At 48.9% G+C, this 16805-nt stretch overlaps 1 protein-coding gene across 1 annotated transcript in view; it reads left to right on the top strand.

Moving 5' to 3' along the window:
- The window catches only part of ME3 (malic enzyme 3), a 204775-nt gene that overhangs the window by 146149 nt on the left and 41821 nt on the right, over window positions 1-16805 (top strand). Inside the window, exons 6-7 of the mRNA XM_026518276.4 lie at window positions 489-650; window positions 10057-10160. Coding sequence (XP_026374061.2) covers window positions 489-650; window positions 10057-10160 — 266 coding nt within the window. The remainder of the gene's footprint in view (window positions 1-488; window positions 651-10056; window positions 10161-16805) is intronic.

Here is a 16805-nt window from a genome sequence, read left to right on the forward strand (position 1 = left end):
CTGTCACGGGAGCCCTGCCCTTTGCAGGTTGGACTTACTGTACCCCAGGAGCAAGAGGAGAATACTTCCATCGGCCTCAAAATCATGGGCTTGTGGCAGCATCATGAACACTTGTCCTCATGGTCTCCTTCCATTATGTCCTTCCGTCCCTGCGCCCAGATCTCAAACTGGGAATATCTGCTTAGTTTCTTTGAGGGAGAATAACTAGATGTGGTTTCCCTCTAGCTGTTTCTGCAGCCCCCGCCCCAAACCTCAGTATGCATGGTGAGGTGTCAGCTCAGCTCAGTGGGGCTTCTCACCAGCCTGCCGGGATGGGGGACAGGGAGAAGGACTGCCACCTGCAGTGGAATGAATCCCTTGGCCTTTTCCCCCGACCAGCCGTTCCATCCCCCAGCAGAGGAGGTGGGCGTCCAGTTGTCAAGCCTGACATGGGAGGGTTGATAAAGTGAGCACTTTGTCACAAGAGATGCTTCCCTGATTGTTTCCAGGCTGTGGTGGTTACTGATGGAGAGCGCATCCTGGGCCTGGGAGATCTGGGCTGCTACGGCATGGGCATCCCTGTGGGCAAGCTGGCCCTGTACACGGCATGCGGAGGGGTCAGCCCGCAGCAGTGCCTCCCCGTCCTGCTGGATGTCGGCACCAACAACGAGGTAATGCACCACCCAGGCCCAGAGCCCTGGGGCCAGAAGCTGGTGACTGGCACGGGGTGGGGGTCACCTTTGAGGGACAGTTATATCGATACAGCATTGGGACATTTCTTTCCTGAGTCCCCTTTGCCAGGGCACTTCCCCTGCATGGCTGAGGGGTGGTGAACTTTCTCCTCCCTGCCTGCCCAGTACATTCCCACTGGGTCTCCTGCCTCCCCTTCCTCCTCAAGGCCCTCTGTGCCCTCCATGACCCCAGTTTGGCCCTTGTTTGCTTCCCCGCTCCATGACTGCCCTCTGAGGCCTCTCTCCGATTCAGTAGTGAAGAGGGTCCCTTGATCCAGGCGGGAGTGGCTGCTGGGCGGTATTTTTTCAGCATTGTGGAGGTGGGCTGCCTCAATGAAAAAATTAAAACCCAAAGCACCAGGGCCAGGGGCTGAAATATCTGAATCAGCTAGATTAGTGTGTCCCAAGCTGTGGGTGAGATTCCAGATGGTTTGGGATTTAAGGAGCTCAAGCCACAGGCAAGAGTTAGGCTGCTCTGGGTACCGCCCTGGGACATGGGGTTTGTGCGCGCCTGCAGGCTCCGCTCTGGGTTCCTGTGTCAGAGAAGACAAAAAGCTACCCAAGAATTCCTTCTTTTTTTAAAAAAGTTTTAAAAAAGATTTTTATTTATTTATTTGACAGAGAGAGACAGAGAGAGAGGGAACACAAGCAAGGGGAATGTGAGAGGGAGAAGCAGGCTTCCTGCCGAGCAGGGAGCCCAATGCGGGGCTCGATCCCAGGACCCTGGGATCGTGACCTGAGCCAAAGGCAGACGCTTAACGGCTGAGCCACCCAGGCGCCCCCCCAAAAATTCCTTCTTAATGGCATCTCTGAGTTTAAAATCAGTGCAAATTCATCTTTTTTAAAATGGGAAAAAAATTGAGAATATCAGAGAAGTGTTAAAAATACCAGTTATACACCAGTACTAATATGCTTTCCATTGTGATATATATCCTTCCAGCCTTTTCCCCCCCAGAGCATTTATAAAACCAAAATTGGGTTTATATTGAATATATAGTTTTGTATCCTTCTTTTTAAAACTTAATATATATGGTGAGTTCTCTCCCAGGTCATTAGTCATTATTGCACAATGGCAGCTCCCTGGTGTGTCACAGTTTACAGAGGAAACCTCCCACAGCTGGACACTTAGGTTGCTACTTGTCTTTTTGCAAATAGAAGCTTTACTCTGAGCCCATTTTTGCATATCAGTGTTTGTTTCCATGTGCGATTATGTACTTAGGATAATTTCCTAGAGGCAGAAATGTTGAGGCAAAGGGAGTGGTCATTTTTTAGATTCTTGATTCATATTGTCAAAAAGGTCATCTTATTCCCATTCTGCAGTGATCTTTCTCAAGATACTTGCCATGACTCTGTGTGGTCGTCCTCCTCCCTGGACACCATACATCCTCTAAACGAGAGTGAGCACTGTGGTTCCTCGCAAGGAATGATGCTTATTCTGTGCATTTTCAGCCACAGATGCCATCAAATGAGAGGACAGCCAGGCAGACCTCACTTAAGAGCTGGGAAATCATGGGGTGAGAGTGGGGTGAGGGAGGACAAGGGGAGTGGGAGAAGGACTGGCCTGGGAAGTGGGGGCCCTGGTCCTGGCACCATGGATAGCCAGCTGAGTCCCTGCACCTATTCAGATTTGATCCCCTTCCGGTACAACGAGGAACTGGACCAGAAGGTTTTTGAGTGTTCTGCCTCTAGAGCTCTTCTCCATATGCCTCCCCTCCAGCCTATGAGACCGGGGCAGGATGGCAAGACCAGTCTTCAAGGTCTGCTGCACGCTGTGGTTCTCTTCCCTAGACCGGATGCCTGGGTTTTGCAGAAATGGTTCCTTGGGTCCCAACATGCATGCAATCATGCAGGCGAGGATGAGTGTGGTGAACTTTGTTTTAGTTGTTCTTCCCATCCAATTCCTCCTGCTGTGTTCCAGCTGGGTTTAATTGAGACCTTTACTCACACTCTCCTAAAAGCTGGCTCCAAGCAAGATTGAGTGTGATTCTAAGGCCGCTGTATCACCTGGAAGGGTGTTGGTTGCCTCTAGCAGATGCATGAGACCCCGTGTCATTGAAGTCTGACACCCTGCAGTGATGTGCTCAAGTTTAAAGCTAGCCCCAACTTGTAATAAACCCACCCGAAGAGGTGGCAGGGAGCGATGAGTAAGTCATGGCCAGGCACTTTTCACAGACCACCCTGTTTAAGCTTGACAACGCAGAGAAATTAATTTGTCCAAAAAGATCTGCCAGGAGAGGCAGGGCGGGGATCCTAATCTCTGTTTGCCCTCCTCTGCCCACACCACGCCTGCCTGCCTGGCTGCCTGCTGATTTAGAAGTAAAGGTCATTTCCTGATTTTTAGAATTTTTATTACTAAAGTAACCTGAACACATTATTCAAAATCTTAAAAGAGAAATGGCATCTCTCCCACCATGCTTCATCCATATTCCTTTGCAATATTCATCTATGCATCAACATAGACAGAATAATGTGCCTGTAATTTTGTTCTCATTTTTTTCAATGAATGTTATTTTATGAACATTTCTCTCTACTTATTTAGCAAAAGTTTATTGAATGTTTAGTAAGTGTCAGGCACTCCGCTAGGCATGAGGGAGATAAATGAGAGCCAGGGCGTGGGTGGAATATTCTACATTATATTTCAACACCATCACCTAATTGATCATTTTTAATGGCTAATGTGTTCCTTCTCCTCCAAGTGTCTGCTTCTCCTCCTGGGGCTTTAGTGCTCTGAATCACTTCTCCCTCCTGGATGTGGGAGGGAGGGCGCCTCCCCTGGGACTGCCCCCTCCTGTCAGGAAGGACCGGAGTATTCCCCAGCTGAGAGGAGGGAATGTGCACTGAGAGCAGATGCTGCCCCCGCCATGCCATGGGAGAGAAAGCAGCTCCCAGCACTGCAGTGTGCCAGGCATAGCTTGAGGCCTTTGTGGATTTGAATCTCATTTCACTCTCCCCCCAGCTGTGTGAGATGAGGAACCTGAGACCCACACATGTGAACTACTCCCTCGGGCCCCACAGCACTAAGTGTAAGAGCCAGGGTTTGAACCTGGGCTCTCTGGCTCTGGAGCTGCCTTGTTCATCGTGGCGTACCGCTGCAAGGGGCCGGGTGTTTGTGTTGCAGACTGGGTGATGAAGACTGGAAAAGGAGGTGTTTCACTCAGGCGGGGGCGCCCCATGGACGCTCAGGCCCAGGCCCAGGTGTTACCGATGCCATGGGTTCCCCCGCCCCAAAGAAAGGTAAAGTCCCACCAGACCCTCTTCACAAATTCAAGACAAAATCCAAAGTTACAAAGTGGCCAACATTGGGAAGACGGTGGTTTCGCTCTTTCCAAATGCATTCACTATGTGATCTCACACACTATAGTTCTTTGGGAAAAAAAAGAGTCCATTGCAAGATTCCTACCTCCCTGGAAGTCTTGGGGCATGTCTCTCCCCCGAGCAAGCCAGAGCAATAGGAGAGGCTTACCCTTGCAACTTTCATCTACATGTCCAAGCAGAGAGAGTGCTGTTTGAGGAGCTATAGTGTCAGGATAATAAAACTGTGTGTGTGTGTGTGTGTGTGTGTGTGTGTGTGTGTTCGCGCGCGCGCGTGCCCGCACATGTATCTCTGTGAAAACTCCTGAGGCTACAGGAGCTCTAATCACAGTCAAGGAAAACACCCCTCGACGTTTCCTGTTGAAGGAAAACATCTGCTGTCGACAGCCCTGAAACTCTGAGTCACTATTACCTGCCTGCCCCAAGGAGGTTAGGAAAAATAAATATGTGGGGCAGCGATCCCATGAAGAGGGGATATCCCATGATTAAGTCCAAAGGGACAAAGCCAGGGAGCCCCCCCCAAGTAGGCCCACCTGCTGGGGGCCTCCGTGGCTGTGTGTGGATTGGTTTGTGTCTTCTGTTTCATCCACATGCAGCCAGACAGTGTCACAGACTGTCCACATTCGAAGGGACCTGAACTACAGTTGACCTTTGAACAACCCAGGAGTGAGGGGTGCTGACCCCCATGCAGTTGAAAATCCATGTATAACTTTTCAGTCCCCAGAACTTAACTACTAATAGCCTACTATTGACTGGAAGCCTTGCTGATGACATAAATAGCCGATTAACACATACTGTGTGTGTTATATTTATTATATACTGTATCCTTACAATGAAGTAAACTGGAGAATAGCAAGTGTTATTAAGAAAATCACAAGAGAAAATACATTTATAGCCATGTACTGTATTTATTGGGAAAATGCACAGATAAGTCGACCCATGCCATTCAAACCTGTTGTTCAAGGGTCAAATGTACTTCTCATTGAAACCCCTCATTTCACCCAGGAAAAGGGGCACAGAGCAGAAATGGCTTCCCCCAGGTTTGACTCCAAGCCCAGTGCTCATGCCACTCCACACGACAGGTCCTGCAGGGTGACCCCGGGGCTTGGCTTTAAAATGGCCTCTGAACCTTAGCAATCTTCTCCTGGCACAAGTCTTGAGCCTCGATGGGTTCTAACTGGGGGATGTCTTCTTGGGGAGACATGGGAACAGACTGTCCACAGAGCCCGGCCGACAGTGCCCTGGGGGTGCTGCCAGAGTCCCGGGGAAGCATGGGGCTGCCAGCAGAGTTGGGGTTGAAGGGCTGCGTCCACCTCACAAGAGCATCGCTACTGCAGCTGATAAATTGCCCGCACTCACCCTGTGGTGCCGTCAGACGTGCTCCCTCTGTATGCACGTGACCTTTGAGGGTGCCCCTCCTAGGATCTTCGTAGCTGATCCCTGGGCTTAACTGAGCTCCCAAAGACATGTGTGCTGGGCATACCTGCCACCCTGAGGGGTGGTACGTGTGCTGTGTCCACAGCCTGAGCCCAACCCCAGGACCTCCCCAGACCCCCAGATGCTCCCCGAATAACGTCTTCGTGTGCCTCTTGGTACATAAGTATTTTTCCCAGCCAGAAAGTGCATCTCTCTTCCAGCTTAAATCCAGTGCTCAGTGAGTGATAATGACAAGTAAAGAGGAGGAAACCATTTTTGTTTTCCATGATACCTTGTCTCCAAGAAAAACCCATAGTCACAGACCTAAGCGACAGAGTCTAAATTCGAACCCAGGTCTGTCCGTCTCCAAAGCCCAGGTCCGCCCCCCTTCTGAATCTAAAGCCAGACCATACTGTGGGCGCTCAGAGGGAGCATCCTGACTGGGGCCACCCAGCCGGGCTGGCTCTTTCCTCTGCAGACACTGCCTGTCAGCTTTCAAATTTCCTTCTGCCTCTCCTGATAGGGCTACCAGATTTAGCAAAGAAAACCATAGGGTGCCAGTTCAATTTAAATTTCAAATAAATAGCTCATTGTACTTTTGCATATGTCCCATGTATGCTCCATGCAAAACTTGGGACATAGTTAGGCTAAAAAAAAAAATTCTTGCCTATCTGAAATTCAAATTTTACTAGGCATTCTGTATTTTATCTGGCAATACTTCCTGCTAAACACTTCTAAGCGTTTATGCAAAGAAGTCAAGGATAGAGGAGGGCTGCAAGGAGAGAGTCCAGGAGGCCAACAGTCCCACACTTGCTGGCGGCCATTCTGACGGCCGCATCGCTCTGTGGGACAGAGGGCAGGATGGGGACTTCCTGGTTCGTGTAGTGCCAAGATAGCCATGAGTGCTCCAGCTTGTGCTGTTCTGGAGAAGCCATCTTCCCTCCTGTCAGAGGGGGCCCCGCTGGCTGCCGATGGGCACTCCGGCTTCCACTCTGGCCGTCCCAGCTCCCCAGCGTCCTCTGCAGGATCATAGCCTGCATCTTCCCAACCACGACTGAGTTCCTCCAGAGGACCGGGCAGAGGGTGGGGAGCCACCCCAGGTCACCTGGTCCCCACAACATGGAATATTGGGGGAAAAGGGCACTGTCATGAGATCCAGTCAAAGCAAGGCTCCATTTCAGCTTACCCACTTTCTGGCTAACTCCACCTTCCTCGTCTATAACATGGGGATGACCATATGTAAGGTGGAAGGATCAGATTCCTTCTGATTCAGGAGTGAGTTATTTGAAAGTTCTATACAAACAGAAGAAGCTCTTTTTTACTATTATCTCCACAGAGAAACTTCCTTTCCAATGTGTGTGTGTGTGCTTACGTATGAAGTATTTCAGGTATAAAGTGTTTTAATATAAAAGCAAAATATAAGGAGCGTTTTAAAGCTTTCATAGCCACCCTTCTCTCTCAATAGTGGTTGACCTTTGATTTTAAACGCAGATACACTGAGACATTTTTGGAAAATCCAAAACTTCTTCAGTATTCCTGGAGAATTTGATTTGCCCCACAAACCACACATGCAGCAAAGAAAAAGAATGTGCATCTTTTCTGCAGGTGCCAGCAGTGATGCTGTTTCTGTGCGTGCCCTCTGGGCTGTATGTGTGTGTTTCAGAGAGTTGAAGTTACGTCTGTGCAGCTTTGTATCCTGCTTTTCTCACTTTTAATAATCTCATACACGTCAGTCCTGGCGGCTGCATAGTCTTAAAAACCAGCAATTTTAATGACCGCCTAGCTTTCCGTCAAGTCATCACAATATTTATGGTTCGCCCTCGGCTGCATATTTGCTGCCTCCAAGTGGCTTTCAGAGGGTCACCTTGAAGGCGGCACGTGAGGGTGGGCACCAATGTGCTCTGTCATCCTTCAGTCTCGCAAACACATACACCTGCCAGGGCGGAATCCTAACCTGTCTCAAGGAGGGAAAGTCCAGGGGTGAAGAGAGTGAGAAAGGAAGGGCCGGGCCCACCTTCTTGCTAAACGTAGACCCGCGGTGCCTGAGGTGATGTGCACACAGCGCTGGGGGTGAGGGTTTAGAAGGGCAGATCCTGCCTATTCTTTCCTGTCCCCTACACTTTTGCACAATGACCTCTGCAGCACCGTCAAGACAGTAAGGGATCTAGAGCAGTGTCTTTAACAGAAACGGAGGCTGTTCTGACTGATGTGCCAGCGAGCCGCCCACGCGGTAGGGCGTCGTGGCAGCGACGGTGGGCCCTGGAGTCAGGCAGCCCTGCGGTGACTCCCGACTCTTCTTCCACTTACTAGCCCGAGGGCTGGGCTGCTCGTTTCACCTCTCTGCCCCGTTGCCTCACCTCTCTCTGCACCATTGCCTCGTTTGTCAAATGGGGGAAATTACAAGACCCACCTTTGTGTCTGCTAGGGCCCTCTAGGAAGCAGAGGTGTGAAAGGTTTCTTGGGGGACCCCCATGAAGAATAAAGCGGGGAGCAGGAGGAATAGGCAAGTAGGTGGGTCCTTCAGACTCCAGTGCAGGTGTAAGACCTGTGAAAGGAGAGGAGGGAGGATGGAGACCTCAGTGAGAAGAGCCCAGCCTGCAGTGGGGTCCTGGGAAAGCCTCAGGCAGGTTGACCAAAGACCCCGAGCAAGGGTCACCCGCAGCAGGGCTGGTGGGCAGCCCTGGGCCGTTCTAGCCCCCTCCATGTTCAGGCAGGGCTGAGAGCCGCCCAAGGAGAGGTAGTGGCTGAAGGTTGTCCACCCATCTCCCTGCCCTCAGCAGGTTCTCTTCAGGGAGTACTGAGCTGCACACCTCCATGGCTATCCCACCCCCGAGGGGAGATTCAAGTACTTAGTATGTGGTACATAGGAAGCGCCATGAAATTTACAGCTCCTGCCGTTACTTTATGGCATGTGTTATAATGCACAAAGTTCTTTCACATTTATTATTTCATGTCATCATCCCAAGCACCCCCTGGAGCTGGCATCTCACCCCCATTTGATGAATGAGAAAACAGATCCCAGGGGTCCTGTGATTGCCTGAGGTCAGGGATGGGGGTCAGATTGAATGGAAGCCCCTCGAGGGCAGGGCTGTGGGGACCTTACCTCTGTGTCCTGCAGTTCAGATAGAGATGAGGATAACACAGATGCTTATCCTCAAGGAGCTCCTAGTCTGGTGATATAGGCACAAATAGACAACTCCTGGAGACCCTCACTCATGGAATTACTTCCTGTTTCCTAAATACACCAGGTACTTCTTCCTTCTCCTGCCTCCAGCCCTTCTTTGTGCTGACTTCCCCACCTGGACGGCCCAGCCCACCTGTCAAAACCTGCCCATATTTTTTTTTTTTTTTGAGAAAGAGAGAGGGAGAGACTGCATGCAATGGCAGGGGGTGGGGGGTCAGGGGGCAGAGGGAGAGAGAGAGACGGAATCTCAAGCAGGCTCCACGCCCCATTGTGGAGCCCAACATGGGGCTCAATCTCACGACCCTGAGACCATGACCTGAGCAGAAATCAAGAGTTGGACGTTTGACCGACTTAGCCACCCAGGTGCCTCAGAATCTATCTTTTAATGCTCGACCATTTTCCGCATGACAATCACCACCTGTCCCCAGTGGGAATTACTTTTCCCCTTCTCTGTGCTTCCATGCACCACACTTTGTGTCAAAGCAATATCATTCTGTACTGTAGTAGTTTGTTTACTTGGCAGCCCCCTACAGCAGACTGCGGGCACACGGAAGGCAACAACCATTTCTTACTCATTTACACATCCCCAGCAGGGCCCAACGGCAGCAGCAATGGACGATCCGTAAACGTGCGTGACCGCGTCCACTGATCTGTGCAGGGTGTATGTGTGAGGGCGTAGAGAAGAGGTGGGAGATGACCAGCAGCAGACACAGAAGAGTGTGTGAGTGTTGTGACAGAACAAGCTGCAAGAAGTGGAGTGGGGGGTCACCTAACACAGGCTGGTACTCAGGTGGGCATCTTTCTTGAACTGAAATCTCTGGTTGTACATTCTGTCCTTGTACCCTCAGGGACTAGTGCAGTGCCAGGCACATGGTAGGTATTCAGTAAGTTTTCTTTGAGAGAATAAGGTGTTTTCTAACTCGAGTCCAGATCAGTGGCTTTGGACGAGACCCAATACCTCAATCTAGATGCTGCCTGGAGCGGTTCTCAACCAGGGGCAGTTCTGACCCCAAATAGACATTTGGCAGTGTTTAGAGACATTTTTTTATTGTCACCACTGGGGGTGCTACTGACTTCTAGTGGATAGAGACCAGAGATGCTGCTAAATATTCTTCAGTGTGCAGCTCAGCCCTCCCGTCGAAGAATTCCAAGCCCAAATGTCGATAGTGCCACTGTTGAAAAACCTTAAAATAAACCCAAAGCGCCTACAGCCAGGGTTTGGAAGACTATGTCTGAGAAGATTTTCTGTATCAAAGCATCCTTGGTTCCTGAAGTTAGAACCACCTCAATCAATAGCTTAGCCTCCAGACCCTTCCAGAGATGACATGTGGCAAGGTGGGGTGGACAGCCACTTCCAAGTCCCTCCTCCCTTCCTCTCCCTGGTCCTTCCCACTAAACCAGGGCCATTGAGCAAACGGATGCCGTCTGTTCCAGGAGCTGCTCAGAGATCCTCTGTACATCGGGCTGAAACACCAGCGTGTGCGTGGGAAGGAGTACGACGACCTGTTGGATGAGTTCATGCAGGCTGTGACGGACAAGTAAGTGGGTCACCCTGTTCCTTTTGAAAGAGGACTCTTCAGAGATAGTATGACTCAAGTCAACACTGGTTTCAGCAGATACACAAACAAGGTAGGAGATGCATGCGTTTCTGGGTTGTCCAAAAATTGCAACTTCACTCCATGTCTCTGGAGACACAAATCCAATGGGTTTGTTCTGTGGGAGAATCTTTGAGAGCAGGGAGGAGAGAAAAGAGTGTCGATAATTGAAGGCCCATGACTGGGCGGTAGTTAAGTGTCTCGTGTCCCAGGAAGAAAACCCCCTTGGCTGAGCTGTTCTGGGCTCTTGGCATGAACAGGGATGTGGTGAGTGGTGGAGAAAAGAAGTGTACCCTTCTGACAAACTGGCTTTGGAAGGCAGCTTGCCACGTGAGCCGTCATTTTCCAACCTGTATGTGAGGACCGGACGGTGTTAATGAGCCACCAGAGCAGGCCACATGGGCCGCGGATCTGCGAGATTTATGAGGTGTCATCTATGCACTGGGGTGTGTGATAATTGGCAGCTTCTGCCCCCTCGCCTGCCCCATCTGTCTGCCATCACGGCCACCCACACACGCTGCTGTCGCTGGCATGGTACTGGGATGGAGTTCTAGAAACAGCCCCCCCACATACACACATGTTTAGTCTGACAGGCAAGTCAGTCAAGACAGAGTTTCAGCAACTCAGCAGGCCCCTGCAGACCCAGCAGGTCCCCTAGTCACTTGAAAACCTCCAGCCTTTCTCACTGTCCCAAGAGTGCCCAGGTCATGGCAGGGCTGGCCTGGGCATCCTTGGAAAAGGCATCCCTTGCCTGTGCTCAGCCATTCAAACCAAAACAGTGGGCTGGGGATAGCGCTGGGCTGGACTCTGCAGCTTTGGGGGTAGGAAGACTGGATTTGACCCTTGACCCTTGACCCCACCACATCTAGGTCTGTGATGGAGCAGGTTACCAGGCTTGTAAGTCTCCTCACCTGGTTTCCCTGTCTGCGGATAAGAAGCAAGAATTTTATCGTTGTAGTGTTTTTTTGTTTTGTTTTTTAAAATGAAAGAAAATAATACTGTAGTTACATGGGATGGGAAGGATCTTACAGAAAAGAAGTCATTAGTAAGGGAGTGTGGGGTAAGGGGACCAAAGTTCCCAAGTAAGTGAGAGGCCAAGGGTCTGGTGCACACCTGGAGGGCTTAACCTTAGATAGGAGCACAGAGGCTGGGCCACAGGGATGGGGGAATGGGCAGAGCACTGGGCACAGGTGCAGGCAGGTGGGTAGATGAGGTGGGGGTGTGTGGAACGCCCACTGATTGAGGGCAAGGTCATCCACTGAGAGTGAGGATAAGGGTGGAGGTGGTGGAGATTTAAGGCTGGAAAACGTATGACCTGCAGTGTCCCAACTAGGGTGCTAGGGGATGATTGCTAGACGGCCCCCTGGGCCCCCCTGCAGGTCACTGTTCATGAATTTAACTGATTTCCGTGTTTTTCTCTAGCCAGTTTCAACTGTCTGGATGCAGGACAGGAAGAGGCAGAGAGTAGGATTTAATCAGGGTTGGGATTTTGATAGGCAAGAGAGAAAAAGAGAAAAGAATTATGAGTATATTCGAGGGGCTGATTATGATGATGACCTCAGGAGGTCTATGCTGAATAAGAAGGGACATGAGGACATTGTGGGGAGGTTAGGGGACAGTGACATACATGATCAAGGGATGGTAAGTCCTAATGAGGCTCAAGAATGACTGAGTTGGGTAAAAGGTAAAATGAGCGGGACAGAGAGGAGGTGGTCATCAGGAAGTTAGGTGTTCACAGCTGAGATCATAGGGGAGGTGCTGCCACTGAGAAATAACCACCAAGCCAGCTAACTGAGGGTGAGCTGTGTTAATAGGGGCGTAGCTTCTAGAACAAGAGAGGTGAATGTCCTAGTTCACTCTTCCCCTTTCAGACCATCCTGAACACCACATTCCGTTCCAGACAGGATACTGTGAGGGTCATAAATGACCTGACATGCCTTTGGAGAGCAGTAACCATGACAGTGAGGGGAGATAAAGGCTTAGCCTGGTGGGGAGAGGACTTAGGGACTGCTCCGTCTATATTGGGATGCGGCTCACCTCCAGATATCTGAAAGCTGTTCTTCCAGAAAGGGGCTCACCTTGTTTCCATATACCCACGTGGAGAAGAACCAGTTGGTAGAGTGGCAAAGGAGGCAGTTTTCAGTTCAAAATAAATCAGAGCTATCTCACAGCGCAACTGACTGTCTGCGGGAATGAGTTCCCTGTCACAGGAAGTGTTCAAGTGTAGGTTGTCAGTGGTGCTATTACAGGAGGAGATGTAAGCCTCAGAGACTCTTTAAGATACCGTCCTACCCCGGGATTCTATTCCAACCACGCAAGACCCCTGCCCAGCTGGCAGCATAGGTATTACTGTACCCATTTTGCGGAAGAGGTCACTGGGGCCCCGGGAGGCTAAGGAACCTGGACAGCAGGTGGAACGTGAGTCTGCTGGCCACTCGGGCCGATGGATTTCCACGCTGCTGCATACCCTGGGGAGGAAGAGATGTCAGTGCAATGGGCTTGGAGAGCCCGGTTTCTGCTTGCTGTGTCCAGGGCCCACCGCTGATCCAGTGAGTCAGAAGTCATTCCGCGATTCCCCAAAGAGAAGTCTTGCTCTTTGTGCGAGGAGGTTAGATAAACGAGGATGTGAGGGGAGCTTCCAGTTCTCATCGGCATCAACTGCCAGTCTCACAGACACGCAGGCAGTGGGGGCGGGGGGCTGGGGAGGGGCACACATCAGCAGAGAGGAATGTGTCCTCGAGTGGAAATGATGATGGGTTGGCAGTTGCTTGTTTGGACTCTCTGATGAGCTAAAGCAGATGTTTCTGTGGATACTGTAGGTGGGAGATGAGCTGGTCTCCCCAGGCACTCTGGGGAATACAGTAGCCCCAGGATGGAATGCCCAGATGGGGGGTGTGAGTCAGCAGCCTTGAAGCCAAACACGATGTATTTTAAGAAAGAACTTTGGGAGACATTGACTCCTGTCTTTTTCCAAACATCCTGCTACTGAGAAACTCCAGCTCCTTGCCCCTGTCCACTAACAGGGCTATATCTTAACGGTTTTTGCCCAGAAAAAGAGTCACTGTGGCTCCGTTACTATCCTGGAGTTTGGCCACCGGGGAGGACCCACCAGGGCAGAAGGAATCGCCACGTACAGCTGCGAGCATGGGGCTCAGAGTTGACACAAAGCCTGCAGCTCCCACAGCAAACATAGTCACTCCATCCTCCCTGCTCTTTCTCTGCCCTGCAGACCTGGAGCCCAGCGCCTGAGTCACACGTTTTCCCAGGCTGTTTCCACTTACGTGTGTTTTTTCGTTTTGGTTACTTACAGTAGTAACGGATGAGAATGGTCTGTTCTCAGTTGGCACCTGTAGCCCTAGCCACATGGTTAAGAAATGAGTGTAAAATATTGTCCCCCACCAGCGATACCACTGGAGAACCTTCCTGGCTGAAGGCAAAGTCAAACTTCTCTGTGAGAACACTCCCACAAGCCATGATGTGTGGAATTCCTCGAGGGGAAAAACAATTCCCCAGTGAAAATAAATTCATGATTCACAATAATCCACATGGAAACAATCCACACTGTGGGAAAATCAGATATACAACTAATAGAAGAATTAGAACCCTCAGAAAAAGGAATATTCTCAGAAGGATAAAGTAGCTCTGCTTAAATCTATTAAAGAGATAGTTTTCACAAGAATGAAGTAATAAGGAAAGTACACAACATTGTGGGGGAAAAAAAAACAGCAAGCAAATTTGAGAAAGAACCAAAAAAAACCAAAAACAAAAACAAAAACACCTGAAAGTTCTTCTGAAAATGAGAAACAGACTCCTGGAAATCCAGCCGACCATTAGGGCAGGACACCATCAGAAAACCCATGTCCTCATACTGTATGGTGACTAACATAATATAATAAAAAATCATTAAAAAAAAAAAAAAAAAAAGAAAACCCATGTCCTCAAAAAGCACTGCCCATGGGCATTTCAGAGACTCTACATTCCTATGCCTGATTATCCAGAAAGGAAACAGGACACCAGGGTGTTTTACCAGGGAAGATTTTTCTTTCTATTTTTTTTTTTTAAGGATTTCATTCATTATTTGACAGCGAGAGAGAGCAAGCAAGAGAGGGAACACGAGCAGGGGGAGGGGGAGAGGGAGAAGCAGGCTCCCCACGGGTCCCAGCACCCTGGGATCATGACCTGAGCTGAAGGTAGACGCCTAACAACTAAGCCACCCAGGCGCCCCATCTTTTTTTTTTTTTTTAGGATTTATATATTTGAGAGAGAGAGGGTGATCTGAAATCAAGAGTCAGATATGTAACCCACTGAGCCACCCAGGCGCTCCTCAGGAAAGATTTTTCTGAGCTGCTGATGATGACACAGAGCATTTCTCAAGGGAAAGAAAGGGTGAATAAGACTGGAGCCCCCAGTCCCAAGCCTCCTCATTCTGTGCCAGAGGGGATATAGCAATTCCAAACAATTCCATAGCGTGGTCCCTTACTCTTGTTTTCTCTTCGTGTTTCTCTGTGTCTTGTTCATTCACACACACACACACACACACACACACACACATACACGAGTTCCTTCTTATTCTACCACATCCATTTTATTAGGCTTACCCAGATTGTTTTTTAATAAAGTCGGATAACTGGGAAAACTCTGAAAAACAAAAGATTTCATAAAGATAAGGTCTATAAAGAAAAAAGTATCTGGATGCATCTACACCAAGCTGTTAACGGTGCCTACAGTTCAAGGACGAGGTTGCCGGGGAGTTTTGCTGTCCAAGACATTCATTCCTATATCATTTGATTGTTTGTGCTCTGGCAGCTCTTTTGTGATCAGAAAAAATAATGAATTTTTTTATAATGAGTTATGCATCAATTTTTTCCCAGAAATAGTTCCTTGTGTTCCTTTAAAAAAAAAACAACAAAACCACAAACAACAACAACAACAACAAAATAACAATAGTCCACTAAAGAAAGAAAGAAGCAAGCAAGCATCCCACCCTTCTCCCTCTGGTGAATTCAGTGCTAGGCTAACCTAGGCTCCTGTAGACAACAAAGCAATTCACATACATTCTGTCCTATTCTGTCCTGTACATACATTCTGTCGCATACATTCTGTCCTATTAGGTAGGTAATTTTTATCCTGTCCCACTAAAACAGAAGTTGCAGGGAGGGATCTTTGACTCTTCTGTTCACTGCTACATCTCAAGCACCCATTTTCAATAAACACTCGTTGAATGAATGCACAATTTACAAATGAGGAAACTGAGGCACAGAAAGGTTAGGGAGCTTGTCCAAGGTCACGCCTCTGGTTAATGGTGGAGCCATGCTGTGAATTGAGGTAGTCTAACTCCAGAACCCACCCTCTAATTTGGATACTTTCTATTTGTTATTTTACATGAAAGATCGTCCAACATACGCCAGACCTTCTTGATACAGTAGGCAAGGAAGATAAATCGGGGGAAGGTCTTTTGGAAGCTATCCTACTTAGCATACTCTCTCTGGCTTGTTCTAGGGCAGGGTTAGTGCCCCGCCCATCCTCACCATAAGGAGGCTTCTGGAGGAATCAGCCATCAACTCCCATTTTCAAAACTCCCTAGCCACTGGCAGTGAGGGAAGCACCATCTTTGTTTTTTACTTTTTATTTTTATTACAATATAATTGACATATAACACTGTGTAAGTTCAAGGTGTATGACCCGTTGATTTGATAAATATATTGCAATATGATGACCACCACAGGGCTAGCGAACACCTCTATCCCATCACGTAATTATAATTTCTTTTTTGTGATGGGAAAATTCTCCAGCATCTGGGTCAGTTAGCTGGCTCTTCCCTTTCTTCCTTCTTTAATCATCAAATGGCGGGTGGTCCTGTTACCCCATCACTCAACAGTGCTGGGTGCCCCCTCCAGGTCCTTTCACAAACTACAAGCCTACCTCTTTCAGTCAACCCCGAGGGGAAAAGCTGAGGCTCTTTGGCTCTAAGCTTCTCCTGGTGGTTTTAAAATTGTATAAACAAAGGAAAACCCCCAAGCTTATGGTATCCAGACTACAAAGAAAGTTTCAAGATTTTATTTTAATTTTAAGAGATTGTAAAGAGCATGAGTGTTTACTCCCAGCCCTGATTATAATGTTTCAAGGGAGTGTTCCCATTCTTAGTCCCTCTCATCAGAGACCATCACTACTCAGTATTTTCATGTATACTGAATTTTAGGAATGCCTTCTGTAGTTTGATAGGTGTCTTACCTCATTTTCCCACCTAGCCCTCCCTAGGACTGTAATCTCACAGTCTTAGAATACCAGAGCAAGAAACAACCTGTTCACTGGACCCAACTCTGTCCCTTTATAAGTGGGGAAACTGAGACTCAGGAAGAAAATTAGTTCCCCATGGTCAGATAATGATAAAAGCAACGGGAAATTAAGGGGAACCTATCCAATTGTTTGCTCTGGTTCACATAAGTCATGAAATTGCTTCCAAGATTCCTTTCAGCCTGAATTTATCATGTGCTTTCTCTGTGCTCTGGAATGTGGCCCATACAAAGAGCAGACCTGTCCTGGAGAAGTCATTCTTCCTGACATTGTAATCTGGACACATAAAATAAT

Source organism: Ursus arctos, unplaced genomic scaffold, assembly GCF_023065955.2.
Source record: "Ursus arctos isolate Adak ecotype North America unplaced genomic scaffold, UrsArc2.0 scaffold_22, whole genome shotgun sequence".
Lineage (NCBI taxonomy): Eukaryota > Metazoa > Chordata > Mammalia > Carnivora > Ursidae > Ursus > Ursus arctos.